The 27516-nt window shown below is 43.9% G+C and overlaps 1 protein-coding gene across 2 annotated transcripts in view; it reads right to left on the reverse strand.

Moving 5' to 3' along the window:
- Window positions 1-27516, reverse strand: part of LTBP4 (latent transforming growth factor beta binding protein 4) — a 103895-nt gene that overhangs the window by 17656 nt on the left and 58723 nt on the right. For both annotated transcript variants that reach the window (XM_066581192.1, XM_066581193.1), the window contains exons 7-20: window positions 26533-26697; window positions 26271-26444; window positions 25584-25769; window positions 24425-24550; window positions 18765-18890; window positions 12587-12712; window positions 11751-11879; window positions 8110-8235; window positions 6375-6494; window positions 4493-4618; window positions 1577-1702; window positions 950-1072; window positions 733-864; window positions 427-555 (exon numbers count right to left, since the gene is read on the reverse strand). In XM_066581192.1, coding sequence (XP_066437289.1) covers window positions 427-555; window positions 733-864; window positions 950-1072; window positions 1577-1702; window positions 4493-4618; window positions 6375-6494; window positions 8110-8235; window positions 11751-11879; window positions 12587-12712; window positions 18765-18890; window positions 24425-24550; window positions 25584-25769; window positions 26271-26444; window positions 26533-26697 — 1914 coding nt within the window. The remainder of the gene's footprint in view (window positions 1-426; window positions 556-732; window positions 865-949; window positions 1073-1576; window positions 1703-4492; window positions 4619-6374; window positions 6495-8109; window positions 8236-11750; window positions 11880-12586; window positions 12713-18764; window positions 18891-24424; window positions 24551-25583; window positions 25770-26270; window positions 26445-26532; window positions 26698-27516) is intronic.

Genomic DNA, 27516 nt, shown 5'->3' on the forward strand with positions numbered 1-27516 from the left:
TAGGGTCAATGAATGTCTGTACAAATGTTTGTTCCTGATCATTGAATGGTGTATGCATCCCAGCAATCCACTGAAAAATGAGCAAATGCCCAGACAAACCTCTTCTGAATCTTCCACTGTGAAAATGAAAGTAAATGAGTAGCGATTGACATGTTGTACCGCCGATCGGCACTCATTATGGAACTCTTAGTGAGAAAAGAGAAAAAGAATACCTTTTTGACCAAAAGAAGGTGGAAATGAAGACACAGGAGTTAAGAATGGGTAGTAGAAGTGGAAAAACAAGATAAATGTAAGGAAGGAAGGGGGAGGAATGCAAGAGCCCTAAGCTGACAACCCATTGACTTCCCTATTTTTTTAGTCTTTTGGGTAGTCAGCGTCAGTTTTGCTACAACTATTAAAGCAATGAAATCTTTACACGTAACATACCTACACAATGCTGACCCTCACTGGACATCTCATGACCCCAGTTGCATGTACAGCGGTAGGAGCCAATCAGATTCTCACAAACGGCGTTGTCTCCACAGATTGTTGAGTTATTAGCACACTCGTTGATATCTACAGAGAGAAGAAATGTTCAGTATACTCTACCTTACTGTAAAGTAGAATAACTCATAGAAGTGAAGGAGTGCAGGAATGTGACTGCTTTCTGGTTGGTTGCTATAGATTACATCTCTGAATTTCGCGGATCACTAGGGGGAGATTCTGGACATAAAAACAGCCGTGTATTCTTACCCGCACAGTCACCGGAGGCTGTTAGTCTATATCCGCTATCACAAGATGCAATACACCTATAGGACCCAAGGGTATTCTCACAGGATTGTGTACCACAGAGGGCGGCTCCTCGCTCCTGGCATTCATTTACATCTGACAGAGAACATATTTATTATTTCATAGACATCCATTTGATAGCCTGTTCATCCAATCGGGATGATTACCTATCTCAGCTTACCTATACAGTTAGTGTTGTCAGGAGTGGCTCGTAACCCGGTCGGACATACACACTGGAAGGATCCCACCGTGTTGGTGCAGCGTCCTCCTTGGCAGAAAGTGCCAGTCTGACATTCATCCTTATCTTTTAAGAAGAAATCAAAAGACATTTATAGTAAGGAACCAAAATATCAACCATTTCCTCACATGTGTCAAAATGTAATCCAATGCTGATAACTTTGTTACAAGTTATCTTAACACAATAAAAGCTATTGAAAAGGCAAGAAAAAGTTCTGTGCTGCAGTTTATTTAGCACATTATAGGATAACTGCACTTTTAAAAAACTTCTGACACGTTAGAGTAACATATCAAAAGTTTTAATCAATGCGGTTGAGACCCTCGCTGATCACTTAAATGAAGGGGCTACAGCGCTCACTTATGCCATGTACCCCTTCAGCTGTCTTTGTTGACTGTCAGCTCCTGTCAGTTGCCAAAGAAAGTTGCATAGGCTTTTAAAGACATTTAAATGTCCTTCTTCATCTGGCGAGAGGAGCTGACGGGTATGGAAGTACTGCATATGCCTGTTCCATGGTAATGGCTACTTGTATCTATAGTGTTATATATTTGTTTTCAAAGTTTCTGAACTTACCAACACATGACGAACCATCAGCGGTGGTAACATAGCCGTCCGCGCACACACATCTGTAAGAACCTTCTGTATTCTGGCACTCGCCACGTGGGAAGCAAAACTCTCCTTCTAGACACTCATTAATATCTGCAGTAGATAAAGTATGTGGTAATTGCACCATACTGCAAAGGGCTGCAGCGCTGGATTCTGGTGACTGCGAGGGGGAAGTATTTATTTTCACACAGGGGGTCCTATTGAAAAAATGTTGTCCAGTAGCCAGATAACCCCTTTAATGGTAATTAAGCTCTGTAACATAATGTCTATTTCATTAGTAGTCTATCCCAAAGGCTCATTTACATGCAATGATTATCGCTCAAAATTCATTCAAATGAGTGAAAGTGAGCGATATCGTTACATGTAAACACTCAAAAGTAAAAAAGTCATTGAGTGGTTTGTTCGTTCAAATGACAATTGTTGTGTGTAAATAGGCCTTTAGGATGGGCCATCAATGTGTGATTGTTGGGTCGGAGCTCTGGGATTCCTACTGACCAGTATAATGAGGGGTCTCTTTTATTGTTCACACAGGAATGGCATCCTATCGGTACAGGCGGCTGTAATTGTTACTGCAGCTCATCCCAATCAAGTGATTAATGTTACCTAGGTTGAGTGGTTGTGCCTCATAATAGAGCTCATCTTGTTCACTTCACGGGCGGTTTCACCTGTTTAAAGGGAACCTGTCAGTTCAAACATTATGTCCTACCGCAGGCATTATGTTGTAGAGCAGGAGGAGCTGAGCAGGTAGATATATAGTTTTATGGTGAAAGATTCAGTGTAACTTGTGTTTTATTCATTTATATCTCTGCTCAGTTGAACAGTCCAATGGGCGGAGCTATCGGTGATTGACAGCTGCTCCTCTATGTACAGTCATATATAGATAGCGAAGCAGATGTACCACCAGTTTAAGCACCACAGTCCTGTATTTCACTGACCATAAGTAAGTTCCTTAAGTTGGACCCACGGCGATCAAACATTGTTCACCTATCCTAAACAAAGGCCATAAATATCAAACCCCTTTAAAAGGCTATTACTGAAAAATAAGGTTGTAGGAAAATAAAGGTAATGGATCAGCTTCGTTTCTTGATGCTCATTAGCCTATAAACGACCTAGGTAATATATATGATACAGTAATTATAGTTGATAGATGTCATTAAAGCAAATCTCCAGCTTCAGCACAAAATTCTGTCCCAGTGTCGGAGGTTGAAGGGATTATATTACCTGTCGATAATCTTCTCGGTGGTCTCTGCATTCCAGTGGTTTCAGGTGCCATTTTTGGGCAGCCAAGATAGCTGCCTCCATCTTTAGCCGCCCCTGTCCACAGGCGAGGCGGAATATCACTAGCAATATTCTGTCACCGGGAAGCAGGGGAGAGAACTGACAATTCTCAGTGGTGAGCCTATCTGATAGATAGGCTCACTGTGGAGAATCGCAGCAAATCGCAGCATGCCGTGATTTGACTCCTACAAGCCGAGAATCGCTATGATTCTCCGCTCGTGGACAGGGGGCTGCGCTTTCCAGGGCAACGCTATGGACAGCGTGCACTGCGTTACTCGCGGCCGGATTATTGCCGCGAGTAACGCAATGCACTATCGTCCGTGGACAGGAGCCCTTACACTACCTAATCATCCATAGTTCTCATGGCAATTCAGGCACCATCTAGAAGGAACATAAATGCGCGATAATTGTGCACTATTTGTTTGCTTCCCGTTTGTCACTCAGTTGCAGCCTGCATAAAAATCATTGCTGGTTGGCTTACTTCTTACTACCTGTAAACCTTCCCCGCTCAGTGCTTCACATAGGTTAGAGCTTCACAGCGACTTTGGCATGGCAGGGTTCGCACTACCAAATATTGCAGTGTAACACTGCAATTTAACAATCTCATTGAAGTCAATGCGATCATGATGCGACTCACAAAAAGCCGCTACCCCGCAGATCACTAAAAAATCCAATCTCATTGGATTTCTTGTGACATAGTCGTAGCTACTTGTGAGTCACAACATGTTGACTTCTATAACATTGTAGGGGTATATGTCAGTTATTGATTGTGTAACCCCTGTCCAAGCCAAACTCACCATGTAGCCCTAGTCTAATATTGAGCTAATGAAAATCTATGAATAAAATACAGATGCATCCGTATTCGCACTAATTAGTATTAGGGCTCGTTCACATCTGTGCTTTTGTTTTCTGTTTAGCCATTCCATCTAAGAAGCAGCCTAATGGAAACTACGGTTCTGTTGAAGTTCCGACTGATTTAATTGGGAACTGAGGTGCTTTAGTTCAGCTCAGTTTGCCTTCGTTACAGATGCCTTAATGTTACCGTCATGTGATCAGTCACTGGGTCTTAGCACCACCCCTGACACATGACAGTGATGTCATCACAGATGCTAAATCAGCAGAGGCCGATGAAGACTGCATGTAGCAGAGCTGTGTGTGCAGTGTGTGATGTGCATATGTAGCAGAGCTGTGTGTCTGTGACAATGACGTCATCACAGGTCCTAAAACACTAGCCGTGTACTTACAACTCCAATCCCCTTCGCTATATTATATTAGTAAGTGGCGCATTGTGCCACCAGAAACACTGGTACTATAAATTTCCTAATAATTATTAGTCATGTAAAAAAAATAAACATCCTTTCTCTTTGATTTCCGTAGTTTTTTTGTGGAAACAGTAGCGCAGCAGGTTGCACTTATTTTCTTTCTTTGCAAAAACAGATCAGTTTTTTGCCCAGTGGAAAATAATACAGATGAAAGCAAATACAGATGTAATACTGATGCAGCTTCATCTGTAATGCGCACATATTACGGATCCGTATTACAAAGTTCCCTTGTGTAAGAGGCGTTACAGACATATTAGACATAGACAAGCTGAGATGCTCCGACCTGTACACTGCGTTTTGTCACTGCTCAGTCTGAATCCAGGCGCACATTCACATTGGTAAGAGCCATCAGTGTTGGTACATCTTCCATTTGTCCCACATGTAGACTCCGTCAGACACTCATTGATATCTAGAGTGGAGGGTGGAGATGAATTAATACACCTTCCATTCTTTTTCCATTGTTTCCTTTTGCTTAGGGCTTAAACAGGCGAGCGCCATTTTCTAAGGTTAAAAATCACGCCCACAAATCATAACGAAACCATTGATTTCAATGGTTTAGTTTTCACTAGCGGGACTCTCACGTGATATTACTGGGTGTGAGAACAGATAGTCCTCGCCCTATCTTTTTAGCACACATGTGCGAGAAAAGACAGGGCGGGACCTATCGTTCTGCTTTTTCTTTTTACTGTACGCAGTAAAAAAAGTTAAGGCTTTTGCCTTGTTCCTATGCATAATATGCTTTGTAGCGGCGAGCGTATTTGCACATGCGTCCGTGTATTTAAACCCTTAATGTGAATTTTCACCTTTAATATCCACAGCAGAATTTTCAGTGTGCATCACAAATATACATCAGGCCGGGCTCACACGGGTGTATCTCGCAGCGTGCGGCTGCAAGATACACGCACGCGACATGCTAATCAATTCCAAGGAAAGGGAGTATCACGCGCTTGCTTGAATGGGCCCTGCACAGTAATAAGTGCTGACATGTGTGCAACACCCAGATTACCTGGCTCTTCAAAGAGGGTTCATGTGCAAATACTCTGCGCTGCACTAACACTCGTCCGAAGCCACCTTAAGGGCTTGTTTACATGGGCGAATTGTCCCTGCGTATTACACACGTGTATATCCCGTGCAGAACACGTGGTGAATGAAGGCAATGAAACTCAATGCGCAGCCCCCTTTACACATGTGTGAGTGAGCCCTTAATAAACTCCTAGTCAGTGCAGACAGGGAAATAACACAAAGCCACCACTAGAAGGAGCTATTTGCATATAGAATTGTACACCTAGTTTTGAAGTCAATGGGAGCTTTAAAAATCTGTATCTATCGAGCTCCCCCTAGTGGCAGCTGAAGACAAATGCTATGACCATCTGATGCCTCCATTACATGTACGCCACTGTCTTGTAGGAATACTAAGGGAGAGTAATATGCATAAAAAAGGTGAACTTCGGTGGGGCAGCTTCAGTGCAAATATGCTCGACACAGCGCAGTGTATTTGCACATGAATCATGTTTGAAGAGTGGGTTAATTAGGGTGTGGCGCGCTGATTACTGTACTTTTTGCACAAGCAGAGCCAGTTCACACGCATGCGTGATACTCCCTTTCCTTGGAATGGATTGGGTATTAAGACTGCCTGTCCACGACCGGGACAGAATATCGCTAGCACTGACAGGTCTCCATGATGAGCCTATCTAATAGATAGGCTCACTGCGAAAAAGCGCAGCATGCCGCAATTTCAATCCCGTGAGAGTGTAGAATCGCTATGATTCTCCGCTTGTGGACGTTGGGCTGCGCTTTCCATAGTTAGCCTATGGAAAGCCTTTCATAGCATGATCCATGGGCGATTTATCGCAAGTGGATCATCGCCCGTGGACAGGCAGCCTAAATGCTATTGAGGTCCAGCTGTCTCCTTTTCCTGTGTTTTGCGCATTGGCACACCCTTCCTCTTGGGTAATTTCATCCCTGCCATAGACTTCTATGGCAGTCCCGCTGCGCAAAATACAGGAAAATAGGGCAGGTCCTATTTTTATAGCCCAAGCAAAATTTGCACATGCAAAACGCGCTTATGAGAACAAAGCCAATGAAATCGGTGGGTTCTATACAAAGATTGCTTGTGCACAAACCCACCTGTATGAAGGAGCCCTTGATCAGAGTAAAACACCTACCCACACAGCGTCGGTTCTGCAGTCTGTACCCAGTATGGCATTGCCGACATTGGAAGGACCCCGGGGTGTTAACGCACTCTTGGCCTGCACAGGCTCCAGGATTCTCACACTCATTAATGTCTGCAAAGAGGAAGCAGAATATTACACTGATGATTAATACGAGATGCTCTTATTAGAGATCCTACCAGCATGGTATCTGCCTATTGATGCACTGTTTGTGCTGTTCAGATCTCCAAGTAACAACGTACACATGCCACTGCCCAAAAAGTGCCAACTGTCACAGTCTTATGTCATAAGTATGTCAGAAAGTCACCCGGATGTATTGCTCCGATGGACGGCGAAACGCAGTGTGCACAGAGCTTTAGAGGGGTTTTCCAGGCACAAATACCATCGATGACCTGTCCTCAGGATAGGTCATTAATAGTTGATTGGCTGGAGTCCGTCGCTCGGGAACTTGGCCAATCAGCTGAGCGGCGCATGCTGTCAGCATTGCAATACACAAAAGTTGGAGCGAAAGTTATTGTTCCGACCGCCATGTAGCTCTGATTGAAACCAATCCTGAGGATAGGTCATCAATAGTTTATGTGCCTAGAAAACTATAAAGGGTTCTAACAGACTTTTACTATTGATGACCTATCCTCTGGATGGGGGTCTGCGCTCTTGATCCCCACCAATCATCTGGTCAGTACACTCAGTGCTGGAAACAGATAGCGCTGTCTGTATTGCAGAGGTCCCGTTTGGTACTGCAGACACAACTGCCATTGAATTTGAGCTGTGCCTGTGGTACCAAGCTGGCTAACTGCATTATTGACAGCACAATCTACTTCCAGCGCTGTCCACACTGACAGCGGACCCAGAGTTCAGCTGATTGGCAGGGATCCTGAAAGGCAGACCCCCGCGGATCAACTATTGATGGCCTATTCTGAGGATAAGTCGTCAATAGTAAAAGTCACTGATAACCCCTTTAAACTGAATTTTATACATGGCGGTGTTTTACCCGAATGATTGTTTGTACGCATGATCATTGTTCCTTGTAACATATCCAGTGCTCAAATGATAAAACACTTGTTTCTTAATGATTGCTTCTTTTCTGTGGGTACTGAAATCATAGTTTGTCGGCAGAACCTCCCCTTACATAAACAGGGAATGTGCCACCAGGACTAATGTAATTGGGGCGGGAAACCATAATAGTATACATGTTAGTAAATAGGTGCCGATCAACTAGCTATATCACTAATCATCATCCGTTCTGGAAAGCGTATCACCCCATGTAATAGTATACTAATACCACCTGTGGCACACTGGTGTTTTTCAGTACGGTGCTGCCCGAGTGAAGAACAGACTAGACTGTGACAGCACACAGCCCCATATCAGTCAGTGTGGCAAGACACACCGCAAGGTTGTTTTTTACACACACACATATGCATCGCAAAAAAAACAAACCTCATGCGCTATTCTGATGTGATTGGCGGATGAGACTCACTCATTCAAGTCAATGGGGATGAAAGAAAAAACGGAGAGCCCTCAGATGCCATTCATGTGCGGTCCGTAATTTATAAGACATGCAAAAAGAAAGAATTTTTTTTTGCGGACGTGAAATACAGATGCCATACTGAATTACAGACACACGGACTGCATATGAATGGCATCCAGAACGGCACACGTCTAAAAAAAACATCCGTTTTTTGCAGATGCAGCACGGACAGTCATAAGACTCGTAGCACAGAGATCTTACCAATGCAGTCACTGCCTTGTGGGGTCAGTCTGTAGCCGGTTGCACAAGAACAGCGGAAACTGCCAGGAGTGTTGAGACATCTTCCAGATCCACAAAGACGTGGTGTCTGGCGACATTCATCTATATCTGTATGTGGAGATGATCTATTAATTTAGGCTACATCACAGCAGCACACGCAGACTACTGTGAGCCGGATGCCCACACAGCTAACATCTGCATACGTACGGCGCTGTATACTCAGATTATAGCTGCAATGGAACATGCACAACCTTTTATTGTCTCACAGATTCCTTATGTGTACGGACCATGTGAGTCACAGTTTATAGCCTTTAAAGTGATTCTTCACGTGTTTGTGTACTTGCGCTAAACACAGAGAATAGAACCCATTGATTTCAATGGGTTCATTCTCAAAAGCACGTTTTCTGCGCACGGGAAAAAGTAGGTCCTGCTCTATTTTCCTGCGTTTTGCGCAGAAGTCTATAGGAGTTGCGAAAATATGCAAAGGTGTGATACTGCACAAAGGACGGAGAAAATAATACATCTGGAGCTCCTTGGGCGTTGACTAGCCACAAAAGCCACAGAAAGGGTGCGTTTAGCCATTAAATCCACGAAGAGGGTGTGTCACTCGCCGTGTGAACTGGCCTTTCATGCGCAAAAAGTATAGTACTATGTGCAGACATGCGCAAAACACAGATTATGTACCTCTTTAAACCTCGTTCATGCACAAATACACTGTGCGGCTATGTGTTTTTGCACACAGCCTCGTGTGAAGCCGCCCTTAAAGGGGTTCTCCAGATGTTTACTATTGACGGCCTATCCTCAGGATAAGTCATAGTTGATCATTGGGGGTTCGCCGCTGGTGATCCCAGCTGATCAGCTGATTCCAAGCTCTGCTGTCAGTACGGACAGTGTATGGGAGCTGTGCCTGCAGTACCAAACTGCAACACAGACAGCGCTACCTGCCTCCAGCACTGACAACACTGACAGCAGGCCCGGAGATCAGCTAATTCGCACGGATGCTGAGCGGTGAACCCCCTTGCTGATCAACTATTGATGACCTATCCTCACTATAGGTCATCAGTAATAAAATACCTGGAGAACCCCTGGCGATGTACCACCTAATGTTATATCCACAAAGGATGGATACTCTGCAGTGTATTACAGCAGCAAAGTCAAATCCTATCCACATGCTGCAGCATGTCAATGTATGCTGCAAATTTTCACAATGGATTTCACTTCCTTCAAAGAGCAGAGCTGAAATCCATGCAGAATCCACAGCAAAATGCACTTGCAAAACTGCATGTAACTCATGTGGATTTTGCAGATTAGTCATAGATTTTGTCTGGGAATTGTGGCTGTACTCTACCTCTCCTGGCTGGCAGCTGCTGCCCTTGCAGAGACACTAGCGAGGCAGTTGCTTGAGACTGAGTGATTGATTGGGCTCACTCACACGGCGGATGCAGTTTTGGTCCCTGAAATATGCAGTGTTTTCATGACCAAAACTGCTCATATTTTCGGTTGGCTTCACATGGGCGTATACTTTTTTGCGCACAACTCAACGCAACGTATTTGCGCTATTAGTAAAGTTGATTTGCATGCATTTCGGAGTATGGCATGTGATCGCTGCAGCGGTCTAGTGTTAACTATTTAGAAACTTAAACTGGGAGGACAGCAAGAGTTCCAGCTCTGAATCACTAGGTAATGAATGGAGTGCTGCTTCTTTTAGGACTACTTCACATGGACGAGAAAATCACGCAAGATTTGTCCGTTGCGAGAAGAATGGGGTCATACACATGAGTGATTTGTTCCAGCATCATGGAAATAAATCACGGCATGTCCTATCTTTGGATGCGCTCTCGCATCTCCCATTGTTTTCATTGGGGTTGGCGACGACATCACACCACGTGCTAGGTGCGATCACATCTGCAGGGAAAATGCATGTTGGGAAGCGCAAAATCGTGCCGTGATTTCCAGCCTGATATTGCGCCGCCTGTGTGAAGCTAGCTTTAGTATTTTAAAGCATTCGCAGCAACTTTTATAATTTTCGAAGAGTTGGATAACACCTTTCATTTATTTTCCCAGGGAAGCTCTCCAGGACCGCGACTGAATGCTTTTACTAACTTATGGGCGATTTTCACGGGACGATTATCGCTCAAAGTTCGTTCGCCAACTTTTCAGTCAGCTTAAAAACCATCGCCGGATCGCGGGGTTGTCATTCTGTGTAAATGCTCAGCGATTCACATAGAAGGTGAAGCGCTGAGCAAGAAGCCAGTGATCTAGTGGCGAAGTCTGTCAGTCTAAATGTTCTACACGAGTGCTAACGACTTTAGTGGTGACGTCAGCACTCATGCAGTCATTTACCCGACTGTGAGCCCGTGTTAAAGGGCCTTTAGGGTCCTTTCACATGGGACGACCTGTTGGGCGCAGAGCAGCTGTCCTAGTGATGATCGTTCCTCCACTTTTGGACAGAAATGATCATTGCTCCGTGAATGGTAGCAGAGCAGGCCAGGTATCGCTCAGGCTCACCCACCTCCATTCGCAGTAAACATTCATAGCTGAATGACTGCCTGTTTACACGGACTAATTGTCACTCAGTTTTTATGCCTGCGTAAACTGAACAACAAATTAGAAGTGAGCAAATTATCACTCGCCGTTTAGTCGGTGCGTGTATTTACACTACTGGACCACAGGAATCTGATCAATTATCAGCCCGTAGGGCCTGTGTGTCCATGCAGCACTATCTATGGAAATGAGGCAGACACTGAGGTCTGTATGAGCATAGCCTCCATTGGTCGTGCTGCAAAAATAAAATGTGATTTTTCCCAGCAAGAGAAGCCAAATAACCTTGTAAATATGATACCTTATAATGGCTAACAAAAATACATGATGTTATAGCGAGCTTTCCAACCTCTCAGGGTTCTTCCCTGGTGTTGTACCTGAGCTCTCAGCTCAAGACATTTTTTGGACCACAGTATAAATTGCAGAAGGACTTCAAGGGGGTGTACAATAGGCCTGGTAGGTTGACCATAGCCTTAAGGCCCAATTAGACATAACGATTATCGCTCAGAATTTGCTCAAAAGCCATCTTTTGAGCGATAATCGTTGTGTCTAAATGTGCCCATCTTTCAGTTTTCTGCCAAACGACATTTTTCAATTCTGCTTGAAAACTATTGTTCGGCAGAACAGCACACTGTGTACTGCTGGGGGAGAGCTAATTACAGCTGATTGCTTTGTCTCAGCTGTCAGCCCTGCCACAAGCAGAACAGCTGATAAGCAAGACCAGGATTACATTGTTTTCTCTTAGCAGCCCTTGGCTGAACAATAGAGCTAATTACAGAGCTCAGACCTCCTGCTGAGTTTTGCAACAGCTGCCAGAAACTCATTTGCATGCAGATGAATCTGATAAAGTACTAATAACAATTAGTGCCTATTAGTACTTTATGGAAAATGATCGCTGATCTTTCAATCTTTTGAAAGATATCTGTGTGTGTAAATAGGCCTTTAACCATTTTCTGATTTTGGCTTCCAACTCATTTATTGTTTTTCATTAACAAACTGTTATCTTTCAAACAGTAGTCTTTGGAAATACCGTCCCCAGTACCACAAAGCCTGCTGGAAGTGTGTGGCTAGCAATTACTTACCTTGGCAATCAGTGCCCTGTGAATTGGCAGTAAACCCAGCAGGACAAACACAACGGTAACTCCCCGGGGTGTTCTCACATCGACCATTCAGACACAGACGTCTAGGAGTTAGGCGGCACTCATCGATGTCTATGGGAGACAAAAGTACTCATTGCATTCCTATCCCACAACGTGCTGATGCACATGGAAAAATGGAACAGTGCCAATATGGTGCCACCTATTAAAAGGTAGGATTCCTACAAGTCAATGTCTGAACTTTTAACAGACCTTGTAACAATGACTGGGAAAAGATAGTTTGGCTTGAAGAACATGCATGGCTTTATAAGTCACTTCACACCTACTAGGTGCTCTTCCTAAAGAGAAACTTTACCCTTCCTGACCTACGGTATACTCATATAATGCATCTGTTCTTTAATAGATCACTATACTCCGATCATCTAGTGACCTGTGTATGAGTGGTATTCAGGGAAGGCTTTACATTAGGCATGGTGCAGTAAGTTGATATGTGAAAGACTATATGAGCACAACAAAGATGAACCTGGTTGAGTGTATAAATGAGCTGATAAGAACATTCAGGAGAGAAGAAGACAGAGGGAAACTAAACTGTCAGTCCAGCCTCACTGACAGATCCCCTATTAAGACTTAGACTGCAGTTTCTATATACAGCGATATGTAGAAGTCGCAGAAGAAAAATGGTGCAAAATTTTTAATCCAACCCTATTGCAAAACTGATTGTCAGCCCAAAATACATGCATTTAAGGGAAAAAAAATATTTGCCCCTAAAGGTGTCCATAGCCTTTAAAATTACTCATTGCCATACTATCCTAATACATTACCTACACACGTGTTGCCCTGTGGATTAAGGCTAAAGCCTGATGGGCAGACACAGCGGTAACTGCCAGGAGTATTTTCACATCGTCCATTAGTACAGAGTTGTTGTCCGCTGCTACATTCATCAATGTCTGTAAAGAACAATCAGAAGTGTGAAATGTCAGCAACTTAAAGGGAACCTGTCACCGCTATGACTAAGTTATACTGCTTATATGATAGGACCCGCTGAGTTGACAAAGACTCTTGTAGTCGAAACGTCGTGTTTTTCTGTCTGGGAGGAAAGAAATAAAGAAACTTCATTGCTTTGCACTTTGATCTGCTGTTTCCACTACTTCATCAACATTTGTACTAAAGAGCGGCTTGGCTTGGATCCCAAACCCAGTGGGCGTGCAGGATACCTGTTCAAACCATATGGTACTCATATTGTGCTGCTCACAACTTTTTTGCCTTTGGATCTTTACAATTACAATAACCACCAAGCATCCTAATAGGTTATGAATTTATTAAATATATTTATTAGAGAAAATCATGAAATATTGGGCTTTGTACAATCCATCTATAAAACCTATTTTTTCTCTAGTACAATAACCAATAATATATCAAACAAGTGATATCTGATTGGCTTTGTGACCCGTTAATCAGCATATGATGAGGTGATTGGTGTTCATATTCTGACACTGAATGATGATGTCACAAGAGGATGTATAGGTGGGGATTGTTCGGGGCCGGACATCCCTAAATCCTGTACCCTCTGATGAAGCCGTAATATAAGGTGAAATGTGTCAGGGGGGCTTTGCAGACTGTTTTAACAGCAGCTATGTGCCTCCTAAATTGACCTATCTGCACTAATGGTCCACAAAATTTATCTAGTAGTCAGTCGGACAATTTAAAGGGGTTGTCCCGCGGCAGCAAGTGGGTCTATACACTTCTGTATGGCCATATTAATGCACTTTGTAATGTACATTGTGCATTAATTATGAGCCATACAGAAGTTATAAAAAGTTTTTTACTTACCTGCTCCGTTGCTGGCGTCCTCGTCTCCATGGAGCCGACTAATTTTCGCCCTCCGATGGCCAAATTAGCCGCGCTTGCGCAGTCCTGGTCTTCTGCTTTTCTGAATGGGGCTCCGTGTAGCTCCGTGTAGCTCTGCCCCGTCACGTGCCGATTCCAGCCAATCAGGAGGCTGGAATCGGCAATGGACCGCACAGAAGAGCTGCGGTCCACGGAGGAAGAGGATTCCGGCGGCCATCTTCACCGGTAAGTATAGAAGTCACCGGAGCGCGGGGATTAAGGTAAGCGCTCCGGTAAGCTTTCTTTAGGTCCCTGCATCGGGGTTGTCTCGCGCCGAACGGGGGGGGGGTTGAAAAAGAAAAAACCCGTTTCGGCGCGGGACAACCCCTTTAATTGAGACAGATAGACGTGGGAGCTATGGTATTTTAACTTACCCTTCACGTTAATTATAATAAAAGTTAAGTTTTGATAGTCGTGCGGACCCTAGGAGGACCAGCAGGTCTAATGGATGATATATAAAAAGTACATGTGATCAGTCCACTGTTCTCTATGGGACTGCAAAGAGTCACACTGATTGACCGAGCACCAACTTCCCAAGGTGACAGTGCGAGAACGAGGAGCCCAATAAGTATAAAAATTACACCCCTGGACTCTGCCGAACTTATCCAATAAGCAGAGGTATATGTGGATGCTTCTGGACCCCAATGCAAAATCTGTAACGGGCCTCTACCTATAATGCTTTATTCATAGTACTGGGATCCCTGTATGGAGAAGAGAGGCTCCTGGGCCTGGGTGCAACCACATCCCCAATAGTTATGCCCCTGCCTATAAGCACCAGTTTATGGTGCTTGTAGGAGGTAGCAGTTCCCCTTTATTATGGATCTTTCAATTCTGCAGTAACAAATGACCGATCAGACCTGCATAATTTGCAAAGCTGTATGGAAAGTACAGCGCAACAAAAAGTGGAGTATAATTTTCAAAGTTTAATGGCTATCTTTAAAGGCATAACCCAAACACATTACATGTGAGAAAGACAGAACAACAATAAATTGGACAGCGCTTCTGTATCTAGACCATAATACTACTTTAACTATCACTAGGAAAGAAATGAACTTACCCGGTGCCAGGTTGGGGCTCTGGGAGGATACCCCACCTGCACCTTGCAGTCCAAGATCGCTTTTAGGAAGGTCTGTGGTGATGTTTACATCTTCTTCACATCCTGGTGCCCCCAGGAGAGACGCTGGATAGGTATATCCCACTCACCAAACGGCAGTGGGGTGTAGAAAATGCCAATGCAAAGGAGAATAAACGACCTTCCACGGTCCTTGTGTGAATAGATGGGACTCACCCAATCCAAGTATTCAAATTTTATTATAATATGCAACGCGTTTCGGCCAGGAGGTCTTTTTCAAGCATAGATAGTAACATCGTAAAGCACATATATATACACACATAAATAAACTATGTAACGCTCTCAGTGTCGACCGGCTCCGTGGTGTGGGATTAGTGACGTCACCCGGCAATCGCGGGTGACGTGATAGCTCTCAGATGCAGTGGAACGCATAGCGTGGGTCTTTTATTCTCCTTTCCATTGACATTACTTGTGAGGGCTGACACGTTTCAGACAGCTACAATTTAGGTTTGTCCGAAATTTGTCAGCCATCACGTGATGCATTTGGGTTCCACTTTTAAAGATAGCCATTAAACTTTGAAGATGTTTCTCCCCTATTTGATTGCTGGACTTTCCATACGGCTGTGCTGCTGTTTGCACAGTTTTGGATTAATTTCTGTGCGCTTTCTATCTGGAGGTTTTTCATTCTCACTGCATGATTTGTGCCTAGAGAAGATCCTGTCAAAGTACAATATATACAGTACAGTATATAATCTGAATTTGCTGGGATTATTACCTGTCTGGTCGTGTCATTTAGGAAAAATAAGGCTGCGACAAGGATTTTGTTCTCCTTCTCCGAGCAGGAAAGGGGAATTCCCTGGACGAATGGATCCGTCTTATGACGAACCAAACAGCGCCAAATGAACTCCATTGACTATAATGCGGTCCATTCGGTTTCCACTCAGCTGTCTGGCATTTTACCGTAAGGCCTCATGTCCACGGGGAAAATCAAATCTGCTCCGGATTTGTAACGCGGATTTGGGCCGCGGATGCAGTGCGGATGAGCTTAAAATAGTATTTTATTGTATTTTATTGCATGCGGATGACACGCGGATGCGTTTTTTTTCACGCGTGTATGCACGCGGATGGCATTTTTGCATCTGCGCGTGAAAAAAAACGCAAGGCCACTGAAAAAGAAGTTTTTATGATAACAGGGAGAGAAAACGCATCAATTCTGCCATAGATTTCTTTTTCTTTTTCTTACAGCGTTAATCATGCAGCATAAATGACACACTAAATTTTTTCTGGGGGTCGGTACGGTTACAACGATACCATAATTGTAATATTTTTTTTAGGTTTTTACACTTTTTTGCAATAAAACCCCCTTTTTATTGGAAATCATTTTGTTTCTCTATAGCTGCATTCAAAGTCCTGTAACTTTTTTATTTTTCCGTGGACGCGGCCGTATAAGGGCTTGTTTTTTGCGCGGCGAGCCGTAGTTTTCATCAGTGCCACTTTTGGGTACATAGACTATATCGTAATTTTTTTTTTTTTTTTTTATGATAACAGGGAGAGAAAACGCATCAATTCTGCCATAGATTTCTTTTTATTTTTCTTACAGCGTTAATCATGCAGCATAAATGACACACTAAATTTTTTCTGCGGGTCGGTACGGTTACAACGATACCATAATTGTTATATTTTTTTTAGGTTTTTACACTTTTTTGCAATAAAACCCCCTTTTTATTGGAAATCATTTTGTTTCTCTATAGCTGCATTCAAAGTCCTGTAACTTTTTTATTTTTCTAAATACGGAGCTCTATGTGGGCTTATTTTTTGCGAAATGAGCTGTAGTTTTTATTGGTACCATTTTGGGGAATGTACGGCTTTTTTGATCACTTTTATAGCATTTTTTGGGAGGCAAAATGCTAAAAATTAGCATTTTGCCTCTGTTTTTTAGCGTGTTTTTTTACGCTTTTTGTCGTACAAAATAAAAAGCGTGTTCAACTTTTTGTACACGTCGTTACGGACGTGTCAATACCCAATATGTGGGGTTTTAATTTTTTTTTCCCTTTTTTTATGCTAATATTAGAAAAAGCATAAAAAAAGGTGTTTTTTTACATTTTTTTTACATTTTTCTTTTCTTTTCTTTTACACTATTCTAGTCCCTCTGAGGGACTTGCAGTACTGTGCCTATGATCGCTGTCATAAGGCATGGCAGAGCTACTGCTCCCCCATGCCTTATCGCCTATACAGCGATTATAGGCACAGGCAATACAGGACGCCAGTGTCTGGCGTCCTGTTGCCATGGCGACAGGCCGGGCTCTCGCCGGCCGGAGACACCGAGGGAGCGCGATCTCTCTGTCAACTCTTTCCCTGTCGCGATCTACTTAGATCGCGGCAGGGAAGGGGTTAACAGCGGGGTGGGGGGGGGGGGGGGCATGCTGTTGCAGCGGGACGCCGGCCGTGACTGACAGCCGGCTCCCGCTGCAGGATAGCGCGGGATCTTATGTGATCTCGCACTATCCCCAGGACGTACCGGTATGTCCTGTTGCGGTAAGTACCATGCTCCGAGGACGTACCGGTACGTCCTGGAGCGGGTAGGGGTTAAATCCGCAGCGGATCTCATGCACCCGATAAACTAGTATTTACAATCCGCAGCGGATCTCCCACACCCATAGAGGTCTATGGGGGCCATCCGGAGCGTGATCCGCACTAAAATGGAGCATGGCACGTTTTTTTTCATGCTCCAGATTTTTAAAATTCCTTTTTATTGACCATCCGCGGGTATTTATCTACCCGCGGGTGGTCAATGCATCCCTATGGGGTGCGGATCCGCGCGCGGGAGATCCGCTGCGGATTTTAAATGTCATTTTGCCCGTGGACATGAGCCCTAAGAAAAGGTGCTGTGTGCACGCTATTTCTTCTGGTATTTTGTGCTGGATCTGTGACGGAACCTCCAACACAGATGTGGAGGCAGCCTGAGATGAATGACCCGTAGAAACTGATTTTGTATACTGTATGTCTGACTTGTATACTTCGAAACTCGAGCAGGAATGGATAATATGCTGTAGGTTTATAGGGATTTTCCAGTTTTATATAAATCCTAAAGGAGTTGGCACATGAGCATTTATCACCAATACACAGGATAGGTAATGTATGATCACTGGGGGTTTGACCGTTGGGACCCCCACCAACCAGGAGAATGGAAGTTCAGAGTCCCCTTTGTGAATGAACGGTGGTTACCCATGCCCACTATGGCTCCATTCCTTGGTCATCTCAGTTAATCCCATAAACTGTGACTGGAGTGATGGTGCATATCAGTCTAGACTTTAAGCTATTTAGCGGACAGTGCAGTGCTTTAAGGGGTACTAGTAAATAATTAGGAGATTATAGTACCAGTGCTTCTGGTGGTCTGTGCTACATGCACGTCAGACATACAGCACTGCTACACACATTGTTCATCCCAAACAACAGGGATCAGAAGCAGCACAGCACTGGAGATGAATTTCCTGTGATGAAGTCACCATCATGCTCCGCCCCCGATCACATAACATCAGTAAAAAAAAGTCATTTGAGACTTTCGGCAGAGGTATATGTGAGGAGAATTTCTTTTCTACCTCCGGCAGAAAACTTCTATGTAAGCTACTGTATACAGTGACATTACATCGGTGCAGGCATCAATGTTAAAGAAAAACAGTGTAGGTAGAGTTATATTATGGGATGCCGCTGCATAGAAAAGGACAGTTGTCCACAGCAAGAAAAAAAGTATACTAACATAGTTCAGCCTGACAGAAGCCAATAGGACACTTTTGGCCTTGATCAGGTGAATGGGAGCCTAGAGATACATTTGCGCCAAGAGCTTTCCCGGCACATACACCAAACATACACTGTAGACACAGTGTGAACAGAGCCGTAGGCTCCTAAGAGAAATGTTTAGGTGCTGCCCGGCTCCTCCTGGATTTTGTCCAGCCCTGGATCTAAGGCAGTATCTGACTTCACACTTTAATTAGCTGATACAGCTCAGTCCTTTCATACTGAGCTTAGAGGTTGCATCTCACCTGTACACTCAGTGCCTTGTGGGTTGGTGCTAAAACCAGCAGAGCAAGCACAGCGGTAACTGCCCACTGTATTTTCACAGCGCCCGTTGGTACATGGACTTGGCCTTTGTCGACATTCATCCATATCTGTAGATCAAAAAGATAAAAAACAGATGTATAATTATAAAATGGATGTGCTTTATAAGGGGAAGAGGGGGGCTATTACTTTTAAACATGGCACTATATTGTGGATAGTATCATACATGTATGTAATATGACCGCATATTTGAGGAGGTCTTAAAGGGGTTGTCCGAGTTATGTAAGTAGCATTTTAAGAAGTTCCCCATGGTGTACAATAACAGTGCAGCTCATACTCACCTCTCCCTGCTTCCCACTCATCTCTCATCACCGACTTCAAGTCTCCTGGTTGACTTTATTTTTACAGGCGGCATTCAGCCTGGGCCGTCACTAAACAAGGTGCTGCAGCCAATGATAGCAATTATGGCTGAGTGCTGTCATTGGCTGCAGCAGCAGGTTTATAGGACATCACAGGCTGAGTGCAGCCTGTAAACAGTACAGTGGAGACCCAGAGCCGCCAGCAACAGCCGAGTGAGGAGAGCGGAATATGAGTTGTTTTTGTTATTTTACACTATGGAAGACCCCTTAAGATGCTGCTTATATAACTCAGGCAAGCCCTTTAAGAGAATTGTCCAAGACCTATATGTGATATTAATGCTAATACAAATACGGGAAAATGAGCAAAAAAAGTTGTTTTTTTAAATTTATTTAATGTTTTTTTTACACTATTTCTTTGGTTTTTTTACACTCTTTTTGTCCCTGTAGTGGACCTGAACCATATCAGCTATGATTGCTATGATAAAGCATTGCAGGACTTCTGTACTGCAATGCCTTATCGCTTGTAATAGTGATCATAGGCAATGGCAAAGCAGGACGCCTGTATCTGGCATCCTATTGTCATGGCAACCCAGGGTCCAATGATGTCACAGAGGGAGAGTGCTCCCTTTGTAAACCCTTTACGTAGATTGCGGCATGCAGGGGGTTAACATTGGGGGTCACTGTCCTCTCGCACCCCCGCTGTTGCAATGGGAAGCCGGCTATCTGTAACAGCTAGCTCCCGATGCCGGATGACGCGTGCTCGTTCTGATCCTGCGCCATCGACAGGACATAAAGGTTACACGTAAGGTAACTACATCTCTCAGCGTGTTATCACCATATGCAAATAAGCATGATGGAACAATACCTCTGCAGATCCACCTATTGGATGACAGCATTCCTGGAAATCAATGTCAGATCAATGATACAAGTCTTTATGGCAATGACTGGGAATTGACCCAAAGCCAGAATCCATACACAGCCAGCTGTTTCGGGGAGTTTGCCCCTCATCAGTGTGCAGTAGGTTTCTAGCTTAGTTTATGATTGGGAATTGACCAAAATCCAATTCTCAATCATTGTTGTAAAGACTTGTTTAAAGGGTCTGACATTGATTTGCAGGAATGCTGCCATCCAATAGTTGGGGTTGCAGAGGTTTTATTCCATCTTCCATATTTGCATATATTTCCCAGAAGAGCATGGATGGCCTTATAAGTCTCCTCACACCTTCTAGGTGACCCATGTAACAGTGTATTGAGAGGAAGAGCCACATATTAATCATCTGCTCCTTCTATTGTTGAGACCTTAAACTGAGACCCGAAATGCGTCTTTTTTATAGAAACCTTATGCGTATGAGAATCAGAAGCATGATGTTCACATCTCTACATCTAAAACACATAATAGTGAAGACTGTTTTTGTTTTCTCATCGCCTTATAAACACAGCTCTCGAGGAGAGGATTGAGAAACTGTAAAAGAAAAGGCGCCATCATCATGAACGTCAGACTTTCAGGCTACAGATGTGGCATAACATTCTTTTGCGAATTGCGTGGGGAGCTGCCAACTACAGTTTGTTTCTTGTTTTTTTCTTCATTTGATTAATGTTTAGCATTTTTATAGCTGTTAATTGGAAAGAAAAACCATGAGAATGCATTTCCTGGAATTTCTGGTCCTATTCCTTCCAAATACAAAGTCATCTTGTTAATAAGCCGTGTAATGGAGCGCTGATTGTACAGCAGAGAGCAGTGCCAATTAGTCCATTGCCAAAACTTTGCAAAGTGTTATCATGTATCAAAGACTAATTCCATGTGAAAGCTAAAACTTTAATTGTGGGTGGAATTAAGATACATTTCAAAAAGCAAATGTTCTTCATCTTGGTATTTTACTTTATCGCCGCTAATTCTACCCAAGATGAATGTTTCACATTTTTGTTTAATTAGCTTTTTAAAAGAGATATGGAAGAACATGTTATCTTGTATCCACATGACCCCCTAATGCAGCTACAACTATCAAATTAGCAGGTATGATACAAGTAAGGGTGAATGCGCACACGGGTGGATTTGAATTGCGGAATCCAGAGCAGGCGACCGCCAGCGGATTCCACAACAAATACCGCCCATAGCATGCAATACAAAAATGATTATTTATGCTCATGAGTGGAAACCAATGCGGTTTCCGCTTGCGGATGAAAAATCACAGCATGTTCCATTTTCTTGCGGATTCCGCACGGACAGCTTCTATTGAAGTCAATGGAAGCCATCCAAACCGCAGCCCGTCCGCAATTGGCATTGCGGATGGGTAGGAGTTTAAAAAAATATACATATGTATTGTACATATCTGACAGCGAGCTGTACGGATCATCCTCAGTACAGAAAGAAAAAAATGAAAGCAGGTATGCGCGGATGCTGCTGCTGCCAGTGCTGGATTCCGCTTGCGGAATCCAACCCGCCCATGTGCATGCAGCCTAAAAAAAATAGGCTTTCCAAGGTTTTCTGGCCTTGTGCACTTGGCTGGCTCGCCACTTGCATGTCTTAATATTCGTGCTCCTCTTCTAAATAACTATTACTTATAAAGCTACTAACAGCAATTACTAATGTGCCACTCACAGTGACAGGTTTTCGGCTAATGTTAATCACTTTCTGACCAGAAGCTTTACCCTCCTTTCTAACCATGCATAGACTATATGGACGTTTATAGTCTATGAGCATTCAGGAACTGCTTAAAGGGGTTATCTCATAACAACAACCCTTCTCCATAGCAACTATTAGGATGTATAGACATCATAGGGTAGGGTCCATGTTTGGGATTCCCCCTATTACCAAACTAAGGGCTTATTCACACAGGTGTATTTTTGGTCCTGGTGTGGTCCGTGTGTGTAACAGACTGCACAAGAGCAGCATACGGACCTATTAAAATCACTAGGGTTATTTACACATGGGATTTTTTTTTCTTTACATGGCTTGTAGAGATGAGCGAACCTACTCGGCCACGCCCCTTTTTCGCCCGAATACCGCGATTTTCGAGTACTTCTGTACTCGGGCAAAAAGATTCGGGGGGCGCCGTGGGTGAGTGGGGGGTTGCAGCGGGGAGTGGGGGGGAGAGGGAGAGAGAGAGGGATCCCCTCTGTTCCCCGCTGCGACCCCCATGCTGCCACGCCTCCCCCCGCCCCCCGGTGCCCTCCGAATCTTTTCACCCGAGTACTGAAGTACTCGAAAATCGCGGTGCTCGATCGAGTAATTACTCGAAACGAGTACGTTCGCTCATCTCTAATGGCTTGATGTTTCAGGTAAAAAAAATAGCAGCATGTCCTATTCCGGTTTGTTTTCCATTGCCTATTCAATAAATTGATGTACATAAATAATGAATCGCACACCGAGGACAACTGTGTACAACCCATTTGCCACTGATCATTGCTAAGCAATTGTTGCAAAATTGGGCTTCCTTCAGTTTTTTTTTTTTGCTTGTGAGAAAAAAACGGTGACAGACAGTGACACGTGGACGTAAAAAAATGGAAACATACTATGGATGTGACATGGATTTACACGTGTTACAATCTGTCTGTTTTCACACGCGCAAATCGGACACACTTGTCTGAATAAGGCCTAGTAGTGGCTCTTGTTCTAGTAGACTCAGCCCATCAAAGACAGTCAGGGGAAATGTATGGACAGCTGCAACTTCCCCCAATGATATCATTTGTTCAATGGGCGTTTAAGGAGCTTGACGCATATCATTCAGCTGATCAATAGACTGGCTTCAATTAATGAGCTTGTCACCAAAATGATGCCAACCAAATGACTGTGAGGGCTTGGTATGGCCGTTAGACACGTGTTGATACATACCTGTTGATGCATACTTTTGTTGTCCTTCATAGCGTCTTCACTGCAGAGAAAATTAAATTAGGTGTCAAGTGCCCTGAGGGTGGTTCTAATTCCTGCAAGTGCTCCTGTTCTTGCTTGTAGTCTCTGCCCAATACCCTGGCCTTTCCTCTGACAGAGCCACAATCACCAGCCGATCATAACGTCAGTACTTATGGCACTGAAATCTCACATGTGTCCTTTCATTCCCAGCCAAGCAGATTTTCAGTATGCCCCCTGCTGTAGACAGCGGGCTCGCAGACATACTGCGCATGCCCGGGCTGGGAAGAGGATTGTACTGACAGAATGAAAGGCAGGCGGTTTATTAGCTCAACTTCTCCATTTTATTATTAATCAGCATAAATATAGACGTGTTTCGGGGCTACAATGCCCCTTCCTCAGTACTTGCTGCAGACATACGTTAACAAAACCATCAGAACTGTATAGTGGTACTCAGGTGTGTCCTGTAGAGAAGTGGACACTGGGACAAGGGGCGTTCCTGATTTTTAACCATTAATTGGCCTAGTCACATACATGTCCTCCTTATAGGTTTTGGCGGTACTTGGGTTTGGCTGCACCAGTTTTAAGAACTTACCCATAACCTTATCAAGAAAAAAATAATTCTGACAAAAAAAACCTCCATCTCTTCTTGGGGTGCTCCACCCCTCTTTTTTCCCCACTATTCTCCAATCAAGGGAAAGGGGGAGGTGCTGAACACAACACAAATGAAAACAGCTTGCTGGGACTCATGGGAACTGTGACCGCCCTGGGGGCATTTGCCACCTTATTTACATATCGAATTAAACTTTATTCTCTTTGCAGTGAAGACATAAAAGGAGTTTCTAGGAGTTAAGTATTCATGACTATAGCTGGTCGGTGGGGGGCTGCCACTCAGGATTCCAGCTGATCAGCTAATTGAAGAGGCTTCTGGCTCTTCTCAGGCCAGTAACGGCATGTTCATTCGTCATGCAGCCTCAGAGTCAGTCCGTCCCCACTCAAGTGAATGGTACTAGAATGCAATACCAGGCACAGCCATTATACAATGTACAGCACTATGCTTGGTATGGACAGAACTAAAAGAAGCGCTCATCTGGGTGCTTCTGTCACCTCCAGCAGCTAATCGGCGGGGATAGGTCAAAAACAGTTTACTCCCAGAAAACCCCTTTTAGAAGGGCAACACAGGTACAGTGCGTGTCTAAGTGTCCTACCAAGCATTTGGAGGGAATCATTTTGCTGATTGATTCCCCTTTATAAAAAGTTTTGTGAGTTTAACCAATATGAACCTACATTTTCGTTTATAGAGTTAGTTACCAAACTTAGATATTGTATATTTGGTGTTCCTAGAAAGTATTATGCCAGCCCGTTTTCTGCTAAGAATACAGAAATTGAAGACTGGTCCATAGAGACTTTATAGATAGAGGAATTCGTTCATATCTCACCAATACAATGGGTGCCTTGTGTGCTCAACCAGTAGCCATTGTTGCACACACAGGTGTAACTGCCGGGACGTGGCTGACAACGTCCAGGACCACAGATTTGTGGATTCAGCTCACACAAGTTGGTTTCTGCAGGAGAAAAGAATAGGAAGAGTTAACCTGTTGGCTACGATGGCGGTGGTGGAAGCAGTCTTTTCAAGTACATTTAAAATATCTTTATTTTACTGAGCAGTAACAGGGTTTTAAGAAATTCACCTAAATTTTGGAAACCCCCCTTAAAGGAGAAATCCCATTGCGGGGATTTTTGGTATATCCATGGAATATGCTATAAAGCTCTGATAGATGCAAGTCCCACCACTGTGACGCACGTCTTTCAAAAACAGGCTCCTCCAACCTCGTCCTGACTCACCTCTGTGGCCTGAGGTAGCCGTGAATACAAAACCAGACAAATTGGCTGTTCTATGTTTTTTCTATAACTACCATGGAAGTTGTGTAAACAGCACAGCTCAGTGACGATGCCATTTCCACATTTCAGATGTTATGGTCCTTTAAGGTTGCATTCCCACATACAGATACAGGTTTGCTATAGGCAACAGCTGCTGAGCGGAGTCTGAGCTGCAAGCTGGTACCATGTGAACGCAGCCTGATATGGGCAGATAACCTACCCATTCTAACGACAATAAGCATTTCAGTCAGAGGTCGTTACCTTCATATACAGATCATCTGCTCTATGGGGCAGCCAATTGTTAACATGACCTTTCATGCCCATACAGCTGTTACCGATTGGCTCCCTGTTTTCCCTGGAAGATGAGCAGTTGAGCAGCTAACATTTTCATGCCAATCAGCAAACACTCGTTCGTTGGCTGATTGTTGAACCCTTTACACGTCCTGATTGTTGGTCGAACGAGTATTCGGAGGAACGCTTGGGCCCGATAGTAGGCCTGTGTAAAAGGACCATTACAGAAACAGCACAACTCGCAGTACTATGTTATGTCAGTTGCGCTAATCATTTGACCATGTACATGGCCGGATGGCCGGATAAACAAATATTCAGGCAAGCAATCTTTCCCAATAACGGACCGAGTAAGAGGTCATTAATAGCTTGCCAGGGTTGCAAAAAGTGATTTCTGCACTCATTACACCACAATAGAATTATGCTTACCCTGTGGGGGAGACTCCACTTCAGTCTCTATAGGGTCCACCTGTGATGGTGACCGGGTGGGATGAAGTCTTGGTATAAGGATGGGTGACCTGTTACTTGGTATTTGCGTCCTATCTGGGTTCTGCGGCGCAACACGGTCCCGGGTTTGATCGCTCTCCGGTCTTCTATCCACCACAATGAAACGACCTGGAAATACAAATTAGCTGCAACGTACCTTGTCTAATATAGTGCCAATGTAGTCTGCAGTGCTGTATGAAGAATGCAGTTACATCAGACGCTGTCCTCAGTGGGGCTCTTGGGTAATGGGTCAGTTCCAAAACTAACCTAACTATATGATTGCTAAAATGATGATGTCATGCTACATAGCATCTATGTACAATAATTTGCAAACAGAATATATCATGGTGCCCCCATACCACTGCAGTGCTATTCTAGTATGTGGGAGGTGAGGTTCGCTGAGCTAAGCATTACGGACTCCAAAATAATGTTCATTGCAATACTCTTGTATGGAAACCATGGCGAATAAATGGTATACCCACCACTGTGCGCACATCCTCTTCTACCAACCGCGGAGGTCCAAATACCCAGTCCCACCACCAATTCTAGCTCCTGATGCTATGACATTTCAGAAGGTAATGATGGATTGTATGTGCATTAAAGTATTAGAAGTTACAGCTAATTGCTTACTGGTAACAGGTCGGTGGGGTGGTGCTGCAGTAATTGGGGGCTGAATTCTGGACACAGGCTGTCGCTGGACAGGAACTCTGTCCTGGTCTGTCCCAACAAATCGATGGTTAATTTTCAAGTTTGAAGCTGAATAATAGTATCCTGCACCGGCAGGGCATGTCTCCTTAAATGCATCTACAACATGAAATAATAGAGTGATTAAGCATTAACGAAGCAGTTTACAGATGGACCAGAATTGAAGACTTCACCAATGACTTCCTACCTGTGTTAAAGGGAGGACAACTTTCACATCCTTTGCCCCAAGCTTTTCCCACTCGACTGCAACAACAGATCTGTTTGGTGATGTTCCTAAGGATAGGAAGGGAGCAACCACCATCTCGCAGGACCCTGAAACAGGGACCTGTGGCTTCTGAAATCACATGATGAGCTGAGAAAAAAGACACAAGTAGTCACATGAAGGGATCTTGCAACATATAAAATGCAAATATCACCTTACAGAACTTGGACCTTCCACTTCATCTACTACAATGTTCATCAGGATAAGCATTCCTTAATCAGTAATTCCCAGTTCAGACCACATCAACCTTGCCATTGCATCCCATTACCACTATTTTCACACCCAGCACCACAAACATTCAATCATATACTCCAAGGGGCCAAGATAAAAGGGACAGTTGGGTATGGCCCATTTGAGAATCATGGCACTGCTTGCAACAATTAGTAGTATAAGTATATGGAGTGCAGAGGTAGCAACTACACACAGACCCTGGTACCTAATGGGGCACAAAATCTGCTCTATCACATAAAAGGACTCCAGTATTACACTAACATGCCAAAAGTAATGGGACAGTAACTAATATTGTGTAGGACCTTCTCTAGCTCGGCAAAGTGCAGCAACTCGATGTGGCATTTATTCCATGAGTGGATGGAATACGTCAGGAGGGATTTTGAGTCATGCCACCTATCTAGACACTCACAATTCTGTGGTACTTGTAGGTGCAGGATTTCAGATGCGAATGCACCTCTTCAGCACATCCCATAAGTGGTCGATTGAGCTCATGTTGGGTGAATATGCAGGCCACCACCATTTGTAAGAACTCTCCAAAATGTGCCTCAAAACACTTCTGGACAACTTTGACTCAATAGTACAGTGCATCATCCTGCTGGAAAATACCATCTTTGAGGGGATACATTAAGTCCATAAAGGGTGGCAAATGGTCACCAATCTGTGAAACGTAGTGGGCAC

Source organism: Eleutherodactylus coqui, chromosome 10, assembly GCF_035609145.1.
Source record: "Eleutherodactylus coqui strain aEleCoq1 chromosome 10, aEleCoq1.hap1, whole genome shotgun sequence".
Lineage (NCBI taxonomy): Eukaryota > Metazoa > Chordata > Amphibia > Anura > Eleutherodactylidae > Eleutherodactylus > Eleutherodactylus coqui.